The sequence below is a fragment of the Beauveria bassiana genome (assembly GCF_000280675.1).
Source record: "Beauveria bassiana ARSEF 2860 unplaced genomic scaffold BBA_S00079, whole genome shotgun sequence".
NCBI classification, from domain to species: Eukaryota; Fungi; Ascomycota; class Sordariomycetes; order Hypocreales; family Cordycipitaceae; genus Beauveria; species Beauveria bassiana.
In genome coordinates, this window is record NW_007930914.1 from 10,376 (window position 1) to 30,832 (window position 20,457).

The 20,457-nt window shown below is 42.5% G+C and overlaps 7 protein-coding genes across 7 annotated transcripts; 2 read left to right on the forward strand and 5 right to left on the reverse strand.

The window, feature by feature from the left end:
• Nucleotides 1-262: 262 nt before the first annotated feature.
• BBA_09986 (ketoreductase, putative) lies at nt 263-1,481 on the reverse strand (the record flags this gene model as incomplete). The annotated part of the gene is made up of 4 exons (XM_008605083.1): nt 263-824; nt 880-1,163; nt 1,230-1,403; nt 1,470-1,481. The coding sequence occupies 4 exons, from the start codon at nt 1,479-1,481 to the stop codon at nt 263-265; spliced, it is 1,032 nt and encodes a 343-aa protein (XP_008603305.1).
• Nucleotides 1,482-2,213: 732 nt separating this feature from the next.
• On the reverse strand, nt 2,214-3,152 carry BBA_09987 (uncharacterized protein; the record flags this gene model as incomplete). The annotated part of the gene is made up of 1 exon (XM_008605084.1): nt 2,214-3,152. The coding sequence occupies one exon, from the start codon at nt 3,150-3,152 to the stop codon at nt 2,214-2,216; it is 939 nt and encodes a 312-aa protein (XP_008603306.1).
• A 1,077-nt stretch (nt 3,153-4,229) lies between these two features.
• BBA_09988 (uncharacterized protein) lies at nt 4,230-5,356 on the forward strand (the record flags this gene model as incomplete). The annotated part of the gene is made up of 2 exons (XM_008605085.1): nt 4,230-5,204; nt 5,276-5,356. The coding sequence occupies 2 exons, from the start codon at nt 4,230-4,232 to the stop codon at nt 5,354-5,356; spliced, it is 1,056 nt and encodes a 351-aa protein (XP_008603307.1).
• A 407-nt stretch (nt 5,357-5,763) lies between these two features.
• BBA_09989 (NAD-dependent epimerase/dehydratase) lies at nt 5,764-6,675 on the reverse strand (the record flags this gene model as incomplete). Its single annotated transcript, XM_008605086.1, has 1 exon — nt 5,764-6,675. One exon carries the CDS (start codon nt 6,673-6,675, stop codon nt 5,764-5,766), a length of 912 nt encoding a protein of 303 aa, XP_008603308.1.
• Nucleotides 6,676-7,225: 550 nt separating this feature from the next.
• Nucleotides 7,226-8,443, reverse strand: BBA_09990 (dipeptidyl aminopeptidase/acylaminoacyl peptidase; the record flags this gene model as incomplete). Its single annotated transcript, XM_008605087.1, has 1 exon — nt 7,226-8,443. One exon carries the CDS (start codon nt 8,441-8,443, stop codon nt 7,226-7,228), a length of 1,218 nt encoding a protein of 405 aa, XP_008603309.1.
• Nucleotides 8,444-9,501: 1,058 nt separating this feature from the next.
• On the reverse strand, nt 9,502-10,687 carry BBA_09991 (uncharacterized protein; the record flags this gene model as incomplete). The annotated part of the gene is made up of 4 exons (XM_008605088.1): nt 9,502-9,576; nt 9,621-9,818; nt 10,027-10,559; nt 10,675-10,687. 4 exons carry the CDS (start codon nt 10,685-10,687, stop codon nt 9,502-9,504), a joined length of 819 nt encoding a protein of 272 aa, XP_008603310.1.
• A 7,459-nt stretch (nt 10,688-18,146) lies between these two features.
• On the forward strand, nt 18,147-20,432 carry BBA_09992 (fungal specific transcription factor; the record flags this gene model as incomplete). Its single annotated transcript, XM_008605089.1, has 3 exons — nt 18,147-18,285; nt 18,360-19,371; nt 19,424-20,432. The coding sequence occupies 3 exons, from the start codon at nt 18,147-18,149 to the stop codon at nt 20,430-20,432; spliced, it is 2,160 nt and encodes a 719-aa protein (XP_008603311.1).
• Between the last annotated feature and the right edge of the window lie 25 nt (nt 20,433-20,457).

The window sequence follows — 20,457 nt, forward strand, 5'->3', positions numbered from 1 at the left end:
TTATTAACTATATTAGGTATTATTTAACTTATTATTTTTTAACTTTAAACCTCTAACTTATATACTTTTACTTAATATAAATCATTAATACCTTAGTACTATTTCTATTATATAGGCTGTATCTATAATATTAGTATAGTATTACGTTATATTTACTACTCTATCGCTTAAACTACTTGATTTTACTTGTATTGGGAAGGAATAAGAGGTATATAAATAAATTGACTTTGCTGACTAGAGTTTTGAGCATGTGCTGTATGATCTAAGATCGGTCCTTAGCGTCGTATCGTTCTGGGAAGTAGAATCGCTTGAATAGCTTCTTGCCCTCCGAGAAAATCTCATCCATCTCTTCCTTCGTGAGCTTGAAAGTCAGGGCCTGTGCGTATTCCCGTAGGCGCTCCTTCTTGCGTGTGGTCGTGATAGCAACGATGCTCTGCTGCAGGAACCACCGAAGCATGACAGCAGAGTCGGACACATTGTGTGACTTGGCTATACGCTCCAGAGGCCCTACAAGAGGCCCTTCTGGGCAACGGGCTAGTGGGGTCAGACCCTTGAACGCCTCGACCTGGATGCCTTGCTCCTGCATCCAAGGAATATAGGGGACGCCATCGTTCTCACGCTGAATGTATGGGTGATATTCCAGCTGATTCACAACGGGAAGTTCCTGTGGGCTACCTTTGAGAATCATCTCGAGGTCTTTGCGCACAAAATTGCTGACGCCAATCGATTTGGCTTTGCCCGAAGCCTTGACCTCCTCCATTCCACGCCAGGCATTCTGGTAATCTTCAGGGGTGTGAAGATTCCAAGGCTCATGAATAAGATATCTAGTTAAATATGAGTGCTTGTGAAGCTGTAATCATTTATGCCTTGGGGGCTTACAGGTCAACATAGTCGAGTTGGAGTCTTTTCAAACTCTCCTCAATGGCTCTGGGAACGTCTTTGATCCCATTCGCGACTTTGGTTGTGACGAAAAGCTCTTCACGAGGGATGCCACTCTCCCTGATGGCCTGGCCAACCTCTGCTTCATTATCGTACATCTCGGCGCAGTCAAGGTGGCGGAATCCAGCTTCCAGAGCGTCCTTGGCCATGACAACCAGATCTTTATCAAACTTGTCGTGGTCTTCTGGCTCCTTGAACCATGACGTGCCGGTACCGAAAGCAAGCTAAGTAAGGTCAGTCAGCGGAGGCGACATTGACGTGTGATTGTTTTTCGAGTCAGGTTGGCCGACCATTGGCACCTTGTTACCATCACGAAGACGTAGCAGAGGAGTCTCCATAGCTAGATTGCCCGCCATAACGACGACGTGCTGAGGGGGCGAAGAGAATGTTGACGCGATGCCTGGTAGACGCCGAAGGACGGGTGCGAAGCTGTTGATGACTTTAGAAAGAAGCGGTGAGGAGAACTGCGACGCGATCAGCAACAAAACGACTGCGGTAGATGTAACGACGAGAAGACGAGTTCGACGTACGGCCGCAGACATCTATCTGAGCAGCGATGTAGAAAATGAGCCACGCTCTACGGCCTTTTGAAGTTCAATAAATGTGAGGCCCTGTTGGGCGGTCTGGCCTGGTTATTTTAGAGTCGATGCTGCAGCCGATGAGGACCGCGGCGGCCTAACCTAGACCTAGTTCAGTTAGCGTGTTGTCATTTTCTGCTCTGATCTACCTTATTATTACCTGGTTTTGTGAAGGCCATTTGCTGTGGCGCAAAATGCCATGTTGGGCATTTATTCACTTAGCCAGCCAGCCAGCCAGCCCTGATTCCCGGACTGAGGCGAATTATCTGCGTGCAAAGCTTGGAAGTGGTCATGGGAACACTCAACGGCACCACCGTCGTCGCAAATGGCCTTCCGTACGTTCCAAAATACAAGTGACGCGCACCCTTGCACGATTCAAGTGTGATGGTGCCCAGGTCACACCGGAATCAAAGGCAACGAGCTAGCTGACCAGTTCGTCAAGGAAGGTGCAAAGAGCCGGTAAGAGAAGACCTACGATGTCCAGCAGAGCAGAAGCCCAGTCCCGCGCGGTTAGCAATACTAGACATTTTTATGTCGCGAAAATGTAGTGATGAAGGGTTATAAGCAGCCGTCTCAGATAACCACTCTTAGACTATAATGTAGCGCAGCATCACACTCTGCAAATCGTAAAGTTTGTTACATTGAAGATGGGCATTTAGTCCAAGTCCTCTATGTTCGTCCACTCGCGTCATTCCTTCACCCCTGAGCCTGAGAGGGCTCTATTAATTCAGACTCGCAGTTATTTTCCTTCCACTTTTCCTGAAAAGCCAGACTTGCCGCGCCGCACGCCGACGAATCGCGTCTTTGGACCTCGTTCTCGCTGTCATCCTCGACCTCGTCGCAATCGGCTTCGATCACAGCCACCTGGTACTCGGCGCTCGCCTTCTTGCATGCGGCTGAGACTACGGTCTCCTGGCTAGGCTCGGCAGGCGCCTCCTCGTCTTCTGGCGTGCCGGATATGACCTTTTCGATGATGCAGTCGTGAACGGCCTGGTCTGCGTCCGTCTCCTTGCCAAACTCGCCGAGGCACTGCACGACAGCCTGGGAGCATAGCGAACCCTCGTCCTTGATGCAGCTCGGTTCCTCGTCGCGGACGCAGAACTCGAGCTCGTTGGGCTTAGATTTGCATTGGTCCTCAGCAGCTGCATCCGCGCACTTGGAGTTGCAGTCCCAGATCGCGTCCTCGCACTCTGGCTTGTGGTAGTCGATGCAGAAGATGGCGCGGAGATCCAGGACTCGTTTAGCGTCCACTGGCTGTTCCTCGTCGGCGGGCCCCTCGGACTCGGCGGGCCCCTCGGACTCGGAAAATACCTTTCCAATCATGCAGTCATTGACGGCCTGATTCGCGTCCGCCTCCTTGCCATACTCAGCGAGGCACTGCGCAACAAACTGAGAGCAAGGTGACTTTTCGTCCTTGATGCACTCTGGGTGCTCGTCGCGAATGCAGATCTCCAGACCCTTGGTGCTAGACTCGCAATCCTGCATCGGCTTCGCACAGTCGGGCCGGGTGTAGTCGAGACAGAAGTTGGCGCGAAGGGTTAGGGCATCGGGGACAGGCTGCGCCACTTGACGGGTGGGAATACGGCTGGCAGCTACCAGGATGGAGGGGATAGCGAAGACCCTGAGGTATCTCATGATCAAGGTTATTGTATGAGATTATGCTAAAAATAACAAGACTCTGATTCAATAGTACGGGTATAAAAGGCAGGGTCAGTAGATGTCAATCGAATAGAAGACGAAGAGAATCTCGGTTGGTAGACGAATTTATACGTAAGAAGGGACAGAGAATGACGGAACTTGGCGAGATTCAAACAAGTCGTGCTATATGATGGCGCATGAATCCTGTTTGAGTCGCGGTACGTTGTTCGCCAATGGTCCGTTCGAGTCGGGTATAATTATCGCCCCAAGCTACCAGCAAGTAAACCAGCATCCTAAGTTAAGGTCTAGCCGAGCCGTTGTGGATATCTTATGGACGCATTTAATCACTAGAGTGGTGATGATGTGAACCTTAGATGGCATTTTAGCAATGACACGCGACCTATAGAATATATGCGAGTCAGGATCGACCCTACAGTAGAGCGCCTGCCTCGCGGCACATGCATAAGGAAGAAGTTGTAGGCGCATTACGCAACGTCATGCTAATAAATTAACACTCGTGTAATGGTCCTAATGCGTAGACGTCGAGCGCGTTTACGCGGCCTAACGGAACGTCGCCTTAGCATATGCTACTACGCGCTTGATCTATACGCAACAAACGCTACTCATGCATAGAACCCAAGGGCAGAAAATTGTGGAATCGCTATGGACAGTAAAACTACCTGTCCTTATACTGTTCAACATAGAAGCTGCCAGCGCATGATTAAGCGGCATGTTAGACGGAAATTACCATTATCAGGATTGCCTGGTGTGTGGACTGTAATCTCAAATCCACAATGAATAAGATACCAAAATACCTGACTGAGGGCATAATCTGTACTCGTAAAAGCTTATGCAAGTGGTTCACATTAAAGCCTCGAGTCACGCCATTGTTCAATTGCGGCAAAGTTACCGTGTGGCGTTGTCCGCGGCTGGCTGTAGAATTGCGAAACCACCTCGCTGAATTATTTAAAGTCGTCCATTTGCTTTTCTCAATATGATTCTTTCGAACAAGCATTCGTTTACTTCTCCTTCGCATCCGGAAACGGCCTTTCTTTTCTAGCATCACGCACAATCATGAAGATCACAATCATTCCCTTCGCCCTGCTCGGGCTGTCATCCGCCCATGTAACTCTAATGGGCAGAGAGCCTCAAGCGCCGCCGCCGCCTGGGCCGGGCGAGCTGATTGTCGGCGCTATCAAGGACGGGATTAAGGATTGGGGTCCAGCTGGGTCACTGAAGCCCCCTGCGAGCCCTAGACCTCCCATCAGAAACATGCCCGGCTCGCTCTTGCCGTATCATAAGGCTAAGGATCCGAACATAAAAACAGGAGTGACGAGAATACCAGGCTCGCCTATTGGGCCTGCTAAAAAGTGCCGTCCCTGCCCCAAAAAGCGGGACATTTGCTGCGACAGTGCCGGCAAGCCCATCAAGGAGACGAAGCCGCCCAAGACCCAGGGCAAAACACCGTCCAAGACGCCCACCAAAGGCCGTCCGGTCTATAAGCCGACCCGCTTCGCGGTGCCAAAGTCCGCCGGCAAGGCCGCTACGTTCATGCTCGTCGCGCCGTACGCCCACGACGCGCTCGACGCGATCAAGCGGTGGGATAATCCGGTCGGACGCGCGGTCAGCTGGTTCGATAACGCCATGGCGAGCCTACAGGAGGCCATCGGCGGCCCGCAGCGCACCGACATCTATGGCAACGAGCTGAAATACAAGATGACCAAGGCCATCGGCAACGCGCTGCAGCTCGGCTTCGAGACGACCTGGGATAAGCGTGAGCGCCTCGCTAAGGAAGCGGCAGCTAAGGAAGCCGCCCGCCGCGCCGAGGAGGAGAAGGAGAAGAAGCGCATCAAGGGTCTCGAGGACCTGGCGCAGATCTGCGAGAAGACGGGCTCGCAGCAGGGGCCGGAGGACGCTCAGCTCAAGACGCAGATCACGCAGAGCTGCCAGAAGCTGGAGACGGCGGTCAAGAAGGTGCAGGCGCAGGAGGAGGCGATGAAAAGGAAGAATGTCAAGCGTAAGCCGAACTACTGGTTCGGCAGGTGCAGAGTAAGTTCTGACCACGCAGTCATAAACGTGTGCCACACAGGTGATGAAATTGCTAACCATGGAACCTGTAGTGCAATAGTAAGAAGCTTCCCGACATTAGCGCCCAATGTGGAATAGAGTGCCGGGCTTTATTATCTTTACTTGGTGGCTAGTAAAGTATTATTTATATAAGACTTAGTATTATATAAATAATATATATCTATTCTCCTAGTAAAATAGTATTATATCTTTAACAAGGCTCTATATAGTAATCTATTATAGCTTAACAGTAGATTAAAGTAAGGTATATTATTTTTTATCAAGTAGTATTCTTATTTATAAGTTTATTTATATTTAAGGTAATTCATTTTTAAATTATATAGTAGAAATAAAGATACTTATTAAACTTAATTATATTTTTTTTAAAATTAATCTTATAAAATTTCTTTAAGTAACATATGTATTTTACTATAAAGTAAGAGTATTTAGACTTGTAGGAGACTGTATATTCTACTCGGCCTGCATAGTCTCTTAATTTCATCTCATTTTAGTACTCCTCCTAGCGTAGAGCTAGCACATTTTAGTTTCGATTAGCTACCAGTTTCTTAACTGCATTATAAATGTCATTGCGAGCATAGTTTCCAAGTAGTGCCTGCGCCTCTGGCGTGGTCTCCAGAAAGACATTCTTATCACCAGCCATGCGAGCCCCTTTGGATACCAGCGGATGGTCGTCAACCAGTGGAAGCTCCACCTCACTTAAGCCGAGCGCTCGACGAAAGTAGTTGAAAAACTGCGCCCACGTCAGGTTCTCGTCGCCAATGGCCAGCACCTTGCCCGAGACAGCCTCGCGATTCGCAAGGGCGCCGGCAATCGCCTGCGAGAGCGACCTGAGCGTCAAGAAAGCCACGCCGCCTGGTGGCGCCGACTCCGCGAAGCCGAGCTTGCCCTGAAAGTACTGGACGAGCTCGGCCGCAAACGGCGACGCGACAGTCGGCGAGATGTCGCCCACAAGAAACGGGGGGCACAGACTCGTCGCCGCGAAGCCCGGTCGGGCCAGCGCGACGATGCCCTCGGACTCGAGCTTGCGCGACCGCATGTACGTGTTGGTGTCGACGAGCGAGGGCTCCGCGTGCCAGTAGTAGCTGCCAACGTGGACGAATTGCGCGACGCCGGCGTCTCGCGCCAGCGCGGCGAAGGCAGGCACGGCCTCGCCGTTGGCGCGGAGAAAGAAGGCGTCGCGGTCCTTTTCGGCCGCGGGAATGTGTCGAGCATCAGCGCCGGCTGTGAATATGACCGTATCAAAGGCGGACAGCTGATCCATGGTGATGTCGGCGTTTAGGTAGTTGCCCTGGATAAAGGAAAAGTCGGCCAGAGGCGATGGTGCCTGCGGCTGCGTACGGCCTGAGATGGTGACAGTATGGCCAAGGGAACGTAGATGTAGAGCAGCATGGCCGCCAATGAGGCCAGTTCCCCCAACGATGAGAGTATTCATTGTCGGCGAGGACAAGGGTAGATGCACCTCGTGATTTATGTATCGTTGGTTGGAATGAGACTGTCTGGGGGTTGTAGTCTGATTGGAGTCGATATCCGTGCCATTAGGCTCTTTATATATAATTTGACATTTTTCCTGAACGAGCTTTGGATCTTCCTCGTCGATGGCATAACCTGACAAATCATACCCTTCGTCCGCCGTCGTGGAGGTCCGCCGTCGTTGAAGGTCCGCTGCCGTTGAAGAGTGTACAGTTAGAGTTCAGCGGTTGCGGACTTTAAAGTGCCCACTGCAGGCCACGGCTTCAGCAATGCAATGCAGATGGAGAGCGATACAGGGCTACTAAAACGCCTGGCGGGCTTCACTGAAGCTTTAGTGGAGTGTACTGGAGTAGCAGTTGCTTGCCCTGGCTGAGCAGCCTACTCCCCTATAATCTGTATTGTCTTTGATTTATAAGATTTTCTTTGAGGGCCCATAACGAGTTGAACTATTACTATCGAATAAATCTACATAAAAGTACAACGATACACGGTAGGTATTATCGGCGAATAGCTCACGCGTCGTCCTCCTTGATATGCTTTGCGAGATAGTCAAAAATGACCTGATGGGTTCGAAAGAAGGCTCCTTGATGACAGTGCGTGTCTGCGCCCTCCTCGGCGCGCAAGCTCACAAACTCATTCTCGCACGTTAGCGTCTTGCGCAGCAGCTCCGGCTGCCCCTTGAGGAAGTGGTCATTCTCCGCGTCCATGACCAAGCACGGCGTCCGAATGTCCCGACTTATCCCCACAGTCGTGTACGCCCGCATCGCGCGCGCCAGCTCCGACGCCGTCCGCACGCCCAGCGTCCACTGCCCGTTGAGCAGCGCCCAGCGGACGCCGGTATTTGTCGCCGCCATCATCCCGAACAACCAGTTGCACACGCCGTCGTACTTTTGCTCCACCAGCCGCTGCACGAACGCGGGCTGCTTGGCGCGGAATGCGGCGCCAAAGTCGAGCACACCGTCGTCGAGGATGAGCGCGGCGGCGCGGTGCTCCCGTGTCCCGGCGCGCGCGACCAGGTAACCGCCCATGCTCCAGCCGAAAACGGCGATGCGGCTGGCGTCGACGTCTGCGCGGGTGAGGGCGTAGTCGACGACGGGCGTGAGTACGTGCTCCCAGTCGGGCCGGAAGTGCAGCTTCTGCTTGCGGATGGCGCCGCCTTGGCCGGGACCGTCGAAGGCGAGGAAGTTGTAGCCCCGGGCCAGTGCGGCCGCTCCAATCGCGAACCAGCCCTCGCTACTGGTCGAGTCGTACCCGCCATTGAAGATGATCGTTTTACGCGGCTTGTCCGTCTTGTCTACAGCGACAAAGTAACCCGGCAATGTCGTCTTTTCGTACGGGATGGTGACTGCTTCATAGGCATACGGAGACAACGCCATGGCCTTTTCAAAGTGCGTCTCTGAACTCGTGTACAGGAGCTGCGCGAGCTCGTCCTTGTCATAGTTCTCCCGCCGAAAGAATTCCGCCGTCCGAAAGTAGTTGGACGCCCGTAGGTATGCGTGCTTTGCGCTCTCGTTGTTCTTGACCGAGATCGAGCTCTCAGCCTGTAAGACTGCGCGCTCGGCCGCTTTTTTCCATTCGTGCACCCAGTCATCTTCGTTGCCGGGACGGATGGCGGCGCAGATGGCAACCACCTCGGCCAGGTCGGCACCCCCGTAGTTGCTGTAGCCTGCGGCACGGAGCGCCTCAAAGCTAAAGGTGTGGTTCGATTTGAAGAAGCAGTCGATAGTCATTGTTGTGACATTGAGTTGTTTATTAATGAAAAATCGTTCAAAAAGCGACCATGCCTGTAGACTTTATAAGAGCAGCGATGGTGGCAAAGGTTCGGCGTTGAGCTGTACCAGTCTGGACTAACCGGCCCGAACCGCGATACATTGCGTACAATTGGCAGCCGGCCAGGGCCGGAAGCATAAGAATACGGCATCTGAGTAAGGAAATACACTAGTGGTATGAAGATGAAGTTTGAAATAAAATTACTTTACAGTATGCGGAGCTCTTTCGCCAAACCCCGCCAGTTGTACTGACTCACTAATGCCTTTCTTCGACGTAGGTAACTACAACATGACTTTTGATTACCAAATCCTGCCTTTACAAACAGGTTCACATATTTCAGCGCTTTAACATAACTTTGCATAGTTGTTACAACTCAGCTAACTGCCTCCAGACCATAGACAGGCCCTATATCCAATCATTGCTCAAGTCCTACCTCCGCTAGAGACCTGCTGTACCATTCCTGCCACGCATAGACATCAGTCTGCCTGGTGTACGGTATGGTCACCACCTCGCCGAAGCCGACTTTTAGCGCAGCAGCATCGCCAATAGCCCCCGTGCCTAAATTCTTTTGCACTCTCTGCTGCAACTTAGGGCTGAGCCGGAAAGGCGCATACATTTTGCTGCTGACGGCTGACGGGGAAAGCAAGCTGTGGTTGATCAATGCGATGGCGGGTAGTAGTCGCCTTCCTTGTCGCGTGTAGACTAAATGATACACCCTCGGGAGTGTGGCTTATTCGGGCCGAGATTACTTTTTTGAACCCCGCGAAGAGAGGGACAGGCGGCGTTTTGACCGGCATGTTCGAAGTGCAAGGCCCCGCTAGAGTGCTGAATCGGGCCGGTGACGAGAACACTTAGTCCGCAACCGTACGAAAATCAGATGGAGCGAAATTAGGATTGATTGGATAGGCTATCTCGGATGAACGTGATGGCTGAAGCTACTAAAATCAGTATAGACTAAAACATCCTTTTAATCGATTATGCCATGGCTGGAAGAGTCTTCCTGCCTCCGAAGTGTAGCTTAGACTGACGCGACGATAGCCACCATTCCAGCTCTCCACATAGAGTGCGCTGACTTGAGTTCCATCAAGACTGCCTGCATTGTGTGAGCAAAAGTATTTATTTGCACGGAAATCTCACAAACTCGTCACAAACGCACTCAAAATTAATGCCGTCCTCTTCCACTAGATCCAGCGTGCAAAGGCCGCAGTGGCTGTCTGGGCAAGCATGATCAATCCGTCCTGTCGAAAGGGGCCGTGTGACGGGCCAATCGGAATGCGCCTCTGAAAGGCCCCTACGAGCATGTTGCCGAACGAGAGAATCCAGTACAGAAGAATACTAAATTATGTTCTTTTCTACAGAGGTATATATAATAAAGAGGAATTAACTATGTAATAGCTTGTTAAATCGTGCCCTATACTAGCTTGTACCCAACTTGAGTAGCTGATATAGTAGGTCTGCAATTGCAATATAATTCTAAATCAATATTATCCGTCGTGCCTTCTTCATAATACAACCCCACCGCCAATCTTATCAAGAGAGCTACCTTTCCTAGGTGGTTTCTCAAGTCATCGACCGGGATATCACGCGTTGAACCAATCGTTTTCATCCCCCAACGGTTGCAGAAAAACCGGTGGCCCCAAGCCAGCGCTTCACAAGTGCCCGGCTCGTTGGCCGCAATTAAACAGCATTTGAGGTTCTTCCTATCAGGGTAAGAGCCGGCCTCTTCACTGCAGGCCGTATCAGCTATCACCTGCCCGCGCAGCTCGCACCGCTGCTGAGGCACTAGGCGCGCCGTCATCTTGCAGTCCATTTCATCAGCCGGACACGTCTGAATCTTTAGTACGCCATCCCTAGCTATACGTTTGCCTAGATTAGGGCAGTCGTCCGCCTCAAGCCCCGCGTATGATAGCGTAAAGAGTTCCGTACGTGTCCATGTTAGATAGCTGGTACGCTGGCACGTCTTGCTCACCACGTCCCACTTGCAAGCGCCTTTGTCCGCCTCGCATACGCTTTGCTCTGTCAGCACGTCAGCGAATGCTATAGATATTGCGGCGAGGTGCTGCTGCCTGCGCTGAGCTAAGCAAAAGGCAGCTAACGAGGGCTTGCACTATATATATTAGTTGTTGGGTGCGATAATGGCGAAAGCCCTTACTCTGGATGTAAGAGGCTTGTGAAGAAAGAAATAACGTACTAATCAACTTCATCTTGAAAGTGTAGAGAAGCATGAAAAGATTTTAAGTATAGGAAATCAATCGAGAGAACTAGTTGGAAATAAATCGAGAAATAATGATATTAGCTGATGCCTTCTCAATTCGACAGGCGCTCTTAGCAGCTTTATATACTTTTTCCTTCCCTTAGTTCACGACTTGTTAAAGCCTACTATAGCCTACATTCAACTTATTCATTTTTATAATAAGCCAATGTTCCAATAATATCAATTAAAATGACGTGTATTGCACGGAACGTTCCCGTCTCCAGAAACTTATGAGCTGCTGTATGCTGTACTAATCTTGGCCTATAGATGCTGCGCTAGGTAGAAGACAAAGCCATGAAATAAAAGCGACTCAGCGCAGATGCCAAAATCCCTCAAGTACTTAGTGACCAAATAGCACGAAATCATCTGATCCTGCATTAAAATCAGCTTAGTTTCGTCCCGCTTGGCTGTGTCGAGCGCGTGCACGCGCCGTAAATATCTCTGACGAGGCTATATAATATTTTGTGCCAAGAGGTGGCGGACGAGCCATATGATGGGGTCGTCAAAACTACAGTAGCGGCACATCTTCAGATATAGCCAACTATTCCACCGGAGACTACGTAAAGACCCTGTAACTAAGCCCCCATATTAGTGCCGCCAAGTATAGCAGCCTATAGCTGAGTTACGGCTAAAACTCAGTTTACCCCTTATATGTAATTAGATACGTAAGCGTGCGTACGTAGGCGTGTATAATTTTAATAGTTACATTTTTAGCAGGGAAAATATATAATAGCTAGGGCAGCCTCCCCGTTTAATATATATTACTTCTATTACTTACTAAACCTTATATAAACCTTCCCTCTTTCTTCTCTAGCTATTATCTTTTATTAGTCCCCCCCCCCTTACCTTATATATATATATATATATACCTATATATAAATATATATATATAAGCTTATTAATATACTATACCTAATATATTTACTTATTTATAGTAATAGTCTTACTATTCTATACTATTTTATACTATTTTATATAATGTTTATTATATTAGCTTTATATAAGTAGTTATATATACTTTTATATATTATAGTATATACTCCTATTACTATTCTAAAAACTCTTAATAGTATAGAGTTACTTATGTGTAAAGACATAAAGAAAGGTAATAATATATATATAGAAGTCACTATATATATTATTACTAAGATTAAAAGTAATATTTTAAAGAAGGCCTTACTTAAAATACTTAAAATAACTTTACGCCTTAAAGTATATATACTTATATATATAAATAAATAATCTACTAATATATAATATAACTTAAGTGACTTCTTAGGCTATAAAAGATACTTAATACTAATTATAAAATATATAATCTCTATACTAAGGTTATATATATATAACTAGCTAAAGTAGTACTTAAGTAACTTTATAAAATTACCTAAGACCCTATAAAGTATTATAAGTAATATTATAATAGTAATAGCTATTTCTTATAATATATAATACTTATATAGCTTTCTAAAGGCTATATAAACTATTACTATAGCTAATACACTAATAAGTACTTTCTTAACTATAAGTTATTATATATATATATAAAATAGTTAGTACTAATATATATATAAGTAACTATTATTACTACTCTAATTAAGAGAAAGCGTATTTATAACTCTAATAATATAAATATATATAAAAGTAATATTAAGGAAGCTTATATAAATATATCTCTTATATAAGTATATATTATTATATATACTCTCTAGCGTGTTATATAGGCTACTAATAACTATAGTAAGTATATAAAATATTATAAAATGTCTATTAACTAATATTAATAGTTACTAAAGAAAATACTAGTAATAATACTCCTATATAATTATATAATATCTTATATAATTATATACTTACTAGATTTATAGCTAGTATAGGGTTAGAATAATTTATATATTTACTTTTACGTAATTATATATTATTTAGGGTATTAGATAGTGGTTATAAATGTAGAATACCTATTTTTAATAATTAGGAATTAGGAATAGTTAGTATAAGCACTTAAGTATTATTAGTAATAAATAAGAATTATTTTTATAAAAGCATTATTATCTATATATATATAATATTATATATTCTTATATATAGTATAGTAAGTAATATAGCTTTAATATATATATATATATATATATACTTATTTAATAGCTATATTTATACTTATATAAGTACTAGCTTATTAAGTAAAAGATTTATCTAATTTTTTACCTCCCTTCTCTTTTTATATTATTATTATATATTTATTACTTTTATTATACTATGTCTATCTATTAATCTTAATCTATTTTAAAGAGGTAATTATTAAATATATAAATCTTTATATAATATATAAGAAAATCTATAAGATCCTATATAAGGACTATAGCTATAATATATACCTATAAACTCTTTAATACTTCCTATAAAAGAATAATATTACCTTATAAGTATATTTATATAATTATAAAGAGCTTACTAACTATATTTAAATGCTCTATTTTAAATAAAATCTTAATAACTATAATATTTACTAATAACTTATAAAGGAGGGCTTTTAACTATCCCTTTATTAAGTTTCTATACTCTATTATAAATAATATATCTATTACTACTATAATAAAACGTAGTTAGATATTATATAAGAGTAAGTATAAGTATATTTATTATATAATTTTATAACTAAATAATAAATACTTAATAATAGTTAAATATTCCTAATAGCTTATATATATAAGGCTAATATTAATATTAGCTAAGATATATTATATAAGGTTTATTAAAAGGTATTAAATAAAAGGCTTTATAATTATTAAAATTAGGTAAAAATACTATATATAAACTTTAAAATATATAGACCTAACTAGATCTAGTCTATTAATAGCTATAAAAAGCTATAACTATAAGGATTTAAGATTTATATAAGAATTAATATATATTTATATTATATTACCTAGTTCTATATTAGAGTTTCTATAATAATATTATAAAGTATTATATAGTAATATCTTATATTATTAAATATATAAAACTTAATACCTATATAACTATACTCTAATTATAGTAGCGAAACTACTATTATTACTAGGTTATACTAGTTTCTCTCTTAATAAAATATACTAGTATAATATTAAATATAAGATAATTCTACTAGACTATAAAACTCTTAAGATAATAAAGTAATATTACTAGAGCTTACCTTTATATAAGTCTAGTTATATAGCTAAAGTATATATAATATATATATTAAGGGATAGTAGCATTTCCTTACTATTCTTATTATATATTAGTAAGTAAGTTATCTCTTCATATTATATATAAATATATTAATATTTACTTATAAAAATATTTTTTTATACTTAATAATTATAACTTATTCTAAGTTAAAAATCTTATTAATAAAATTCTAATTTTATATTTATATATACTATTAATCTAAGAAGATTTATATATATTTATATATAAATAGAATATTTATAATATTTATCTATAAGAAGGTAAAGTTACTAGAAAACTAAATATTCTATATTATAATATTAGGCGTAGTACTATACCTAATTATATATTCCCTTTACTATATAAGGAGATAGTAATATTAAATTCTATCTTCTAACTATTAATAGATACCTTAAATATATACCTACTAGAAGAAACTTAATAAATTTATAATTATATAATCTAGTATAAGTTTAGTAGTTTACTAAGTAAAAGTAATCTAGAAATACCCTTTTTTACTACTTATATACGCCTATATAAGTAACTTAATTAATATTATAATAAAGGTACTCTTCCTAAGCTAGCCTTACTAGAGCTAGTTATAAAAGCTTATTAAAAGCTTAATAAATTACTATTATATAGGGATATTAGTATTTATATAATCTAATAATTAATTTTAGAGGAATAACCTCTATTTTTTTTTATTTTTATTTTTTATATTTTTTTCCTTATTTCTATTTTATATATATAAATATATTACCTTATACCCTATTTATTCCTTTAATATTCTCTTTCTAATATAAAGTAGTAGAACCTTTTTAGCCTTAGTTTTAGCTACTTAAGCCTCTTACTTAAGCTATTTAGTACTATTACTATCTATCTTACTATTAATTATATTTATAAGCCTTATTATATTAAGGGGATTACTTATAAAAAAAGGGGAAGCCCTTATATTATTAGTAGTTTTATCTTTAACCTCTAGCTTTAGGTCTAGTATATTTTAATTTATACTTACTAGTTACTTTATTAGAAGCTTTCTCCTTAAAGATAAAGTCTATAAAACTATATAAGCCTTTTTTACTATATATAGAATTACTATTATAGGCTCTTAATTATTAAGATATATTATTAGAAGATTAATTATAATCTTCTTATTAGATAAATTATACCTAAGTAATATTAATAGCCCTTTAAGTATTATTATATGCTAAATACTAGAATAATAATTAATAATACTACTTAGGGATTTTAGAATAATAATAGCCTTTATCTCCTATTTCTTCTTTAATAATACTAATAATATAAGATTAATACTATCTAATATAATTAATAATAGTAGATTATTATATATTTAGTACTAGAATTATAAGGAATAATATTATTATAAGGTATACTTCTTAATATAATTTAGACTAGATATTATCTAAGGTATTATAATATTACTAATATATTTATATTTAACTATAGTATTAAATAGCTAAAAAATAAAGGAAACCCCTTTTTCTTTTATTTTTATATATATAATAACTAAATTTACTTATCTTACTTATATACTATCTAAAATAGCTATTTAAAGTATAGCCTAACTATTAATAGTTAGGCTTTAAAGCGTAAGCTAATTTAATAGTATCTCTATATTATTTATTAAGTTAAGAATAATTAAGTCTTTATTATTAATATAATTAATATTTATTCCTTAACTAGTTATTTAGTAATATTACTTTTACTTTTAAGGTCTTTCTTATATAGGTAGTAATAAGTGTAATATTTCTTATATAAGCGATTATAAGACTATATAATAATAAGGGTATATATCCTAGTCTAGATAGTTCTTAACTAGCTCTTAATAATTAATACCTTTTTTAAGGTAGAATTTATCTATAATAATAGGTATTAATAGAAGTTAAGTAGAGGAAGGATTATCCAAAAAGTAAATATTTATATAAACTAAGAATAGAAATTTATAATTATATTATTAAATAAACTATTATTATATACACTTAAGTATATATCTAACTCTATTAAGCCTAAATAGTCACCTACTTAGTAAACACTATAGTGATTTATTACTATTATACTTAAGTAATATTATATAGACTTACTATTTCTTCTTCTTCTCTATAAGAATTTAGTAGTACTAGTTAGACTATATTCCTTATTAGTTATTAATAAATATTAGGAGTATATATAAATACTTTTTAATAAGTACTAATATACCTAAGAAGAGTATATATAGTTTATATAGGTATTTTTAGCTAGCCTCTTAAGCTAGATATAACTAATAAAAATATAACTATAATTTTAATATTTTAAATATAATATTTTATACTCTTAACTATAAATATAAATAATTATTACCTTAATATTCTATATTTATAATAAATCTAGTAATTAACTATATCTATAACTATATATTAATAATAAATTAAGTTATAGTAGGTATAAAAGTAATAACTAGGTATATATTATATTTAGCTATTTATTTATAAGAATATTAGCCTTTATAAGCGCCTAAGCTATTAACTTTACTATATTATTAAACTAAGCTTTAGAAGCTATAACTATAGGTAAGACTATATTTATAATAGTAATAGGTATAATATAAAAAAGTTTATATAAGGTAGAGTTAATACTATTATTTTAGTAAGTAAATATAGATACTAGGCCTTTATAGTCCTCTATATTGCGTAAAAGCATATATTACTATACTAAAAACTTTTATGTACCCTTTCGGGGTATCCCTAGAGTGTTAACCTTGATATAAGAATGTAAAATGAGTTTTGGCCGCAACTCAGCTATAGGCTGCCATAGCCAAGACACCAAGACGCCAAGCAGCTGCATGACTCTATACTAAGTAAATGGAAGAGTTTAAATCAGGTTTATGTAAATGACGCGGCTTGGAAAGATTAGGAGCTGATCTTCATTACACCAGATCATGCACCACCTAGGTGAGATGCTTTTGGCTGCCCTAGAGTCATGGCTTTTGGCTGGTGCTACGAGCACACGCGCGCACTTAGGCCAGGTTATGGGGTTTCCTCCTTTCCTCCTTCCTTTCCGTAGCGGTGGATAAATTCGCTTCCACAATACATCCCGCGCATCATCTTGATCATGTCTAGCTTACTTATGGGGGCTTGGCTTTGGAGCAATAGTATCTGCCTGCTGTGAACAGACGCAACACTGCAAGCACTTCTTTTTGCGCGGTTTTCATCCCAGTCAGAACACAGCTTTGGCAGAGCACTGTAGACATGATATTTTGGCGGCGAGATTTTACTGAAATGAACATATCGACATAAGCATACAATACCTATCACCTACCCGGACTGTTCCCATGTTTTCGACAACAACGCGATATGTTCCCCTTTCAAAGCACAGTTTTTCTTTGAGTATCACACACTCTTTCTCAACAAATCCCATAAAGCAGCAATGAAATTGATTCTCTCTGACATACTTATTTAGTAACGGCAGGAGTCAGCCCTATTCCTTCTTCTCCACCCATCACCGCCCTCCGCCCACATTGTTCAGATCCCTTTCGTAACGGTCCCCATCCACCAAGTTTCCTCTTTGCTGCACGAGTCAAGTCAACGATCGCGGGGTCATGGTTTATATGGAGCCCGGCCCAGTGTTTAGGAAATCGGGGCTTGCTTTCAACGGCGCGAGTCAGGGGCTAGAAGACGCGGTCAGAGTTCAAGAATAACCAGCTGATAAAACCCTTGGCAAGGGGAGAAGGGCTGTAGATTGTGAAGGCCAAGCCGTAGTGGATGTGTTATCTCCCTGCAAGCACCCACAGCACACAGCCTGGAAGCTCTCCAGAAGAAAGGATGAGGCGACTATAGATGAGCGTCTCTAGGTCAAAGGCAACCTGACCACTTTTTTCTTGTCAAGGTGTAAATTCTTGTTAGGCCGCACCGCCCACGCCTTTCACGTTTCGACGAAACATCCCGTCCGCAAAACGGCGCAAGTCTCTTGAATAATCTTGATAAGTAGGTTTCAATTCAGAAACAGCTGTAGTGATATTTATAGTTCTGAACGGAGAAGCTGGATTCGGTCATCCGGCTCTCGTGCTAATAAGTTGGTGGAGAACTCCACCTTGATCTTACAACATCTCGCTCCAGGCGCTGATAACTTCGTCATGTACCACCGGCCGAACTAAGCGACGATTGCTTAGTCTCTTTACTGCATGTTTGCGTCTCGCGGCTCGGAAAGCTTGCAGACCTATCAATGACATGTCCGCACCGATTCCACCTAGAGACGGCCAATTGCCGCCGTCGGTGCCGCTGGTCCGTCGCAGAAAGAGACTCAAGATAGAAGTCGCTTGCGATCGCTGCAGGAGTCGCAAGGTCAAGTGTGACGGCGCCCGGCCAGGTATGCCATAACCCTGCAAATTGTTTCATCTTGGCCTCTCCCGAAACTTGAAATGCTGACTGTATTTTATTTAGGGTGTGGTAATTGTTCCCGCAAGCTGGACCACCGCGACAAGTGTCACTATGGTTCCGACTCAAATCACTCTTCGCCCAGCGGCGCAAATGCGGCGTCGATGACGAAACGTGACAAGGCATTTGATGGCGATATTATTCCACCAACAAGTGGTCCCACTGCATCGCAGGCTGGTACATGGCAACCACCGCGCGGCAGCCTTCACCCTGCCCATAGGCCGCTTGCCGCGAAGCCGAGTTCCACCAGCTCTGGCTTCTCCCAACCGCAATCATCGTCAAAAGCGAGAGAGCCCGGGAACTCGCCGACTGTTGACTCAATGACGGCGATTTGTGACGACACCACGACTGAATTTTTTGGCAGCAGCAGCGCGGGCTCTTTTACTGCGCAGATCAAAGCCGCCATCGACGCCCGCCTGGGCCACTCACTCAATAGTTATCCTGTGGGGAGTCAAGGGCCAAGAATCTCGCAGCCACCTCGATCGGTATCCAAATGTCGCCATGGCCCGAAAAATGTGCTTTTACCTACGCGAAGGCTGGCCGACGAGTTGATGCGCACATACTGGCTATATATCGACCCGCTGTACCCTTTTCTGAACAAGGAAGACTGGCAGGACCGGTATGCTCGCCTGTTTGCTGGCCAGCCTTTTAATACCGATGAGTCTGTATTTATGGCTTCATTAAACATTGTTTTTGCCCTCTCGACCCAATTGCATGAAGGTCAGGACGCCACAGCCCGGAACGACACAAGCCAGGACTACTTTCAGCGTGCCCAAGATCTCGTTGATGTCACCACATGGGATTCCGGCAGTCTTGAAGTAGTCCAATACTTGCTAATTACCAGCCAATATCTACAATCTACGAATTCACCGCATCAAACTTGGATGGTAGTAGGGCTCGCAGTCAGGACAGCCCAGAGCCTAGGATTGCACTTGGCTGAGACTTCGGCTGCAAAATCGCCCACAGTAGAACAACAGCGCTATCGCAAAATATGGCACGGGTGTGTTCTGATGGACAGGTGAGTATCTGAGCTATTACCATAGTGGCGAAAATCACTGACGAGATTATAGAATGGTCGCCCTCACTCATGGCCGTCCAGCAATGATATCTGCTGAGCTTGCCAGCTCTGTTCCCCTACCAGCTATCGCGGAAGAGGACACGCAAATACCCAATGACTCAACCGACGTCGCATTTTTCGTCAAGTCTGCCGAGCTCTATGAAATAACTCACAGATTGGTCGAGACGTTATATTCCACCCCAACCGGTCGCACAAAACGTATAAAGCCAAGCCAGAGAGCTGCCAGCGACCTGGCAAACATTGTCCAGATCGACGGCGAAATGGCCGAATGGGAACATGGTCTTCCAAAACAGCTGCAACAACACTCTCTGGGGACCATCGCGGCACGGCCAAGTATTATTCTTCGCCTGCGCTTCTTGCATGCGAGGATCCTGCTTCTCCGCCCTATCCTCAGCTTGGTATGCCTGCCGCAGGCGGATACAGAATCAGACACGGAACGACTCGCATCTCAACTGCGCAAGCAATGCGCGCTAGAATGTGTCGCCACAGCGAGAGCCACCATCAAGACATTTTTTGATCACCAAGTCTCAGATGGCACGGTCGGACTGTTGCCTGCGTGGTGGTACCGTCTGTACTACCTGTTCTCGGCTTCGACGGTACTCATCGCCGCCAAATTGCGCCCCGACGTCTTTCCTGTCGAGGGCATCAACCAGTCCTGGGAGCAAGCAATTCACGTTTTTGAGAGGCTGCAACACGTTAGCCAGTCGGCGCATAAATGTGTCGCAGCACTTCGAATATTGTCCGCCAAGATTCTTTCGGCGACAGCCACACCGCAGCCAAGATTGGGGTTGCTGGAACAGCAGGCAATGAGCAACCTGAAAATAAGCTACAACTTCCCTTCAAATAACAGCAATCAGGTCGTGGGTGGGTTTGATCTCAACCTCAGGTTCGATGATATCAATTTTAATGACATTAACTTCGACGACATTAATTTCGATGTCGACGTCGAAAACTACGCGTGGCTGAACGAAGTGACCTCTTGGAACTTCCTGAGTGGATGAGAGCACACAGTTAGGCTCAAGCAAA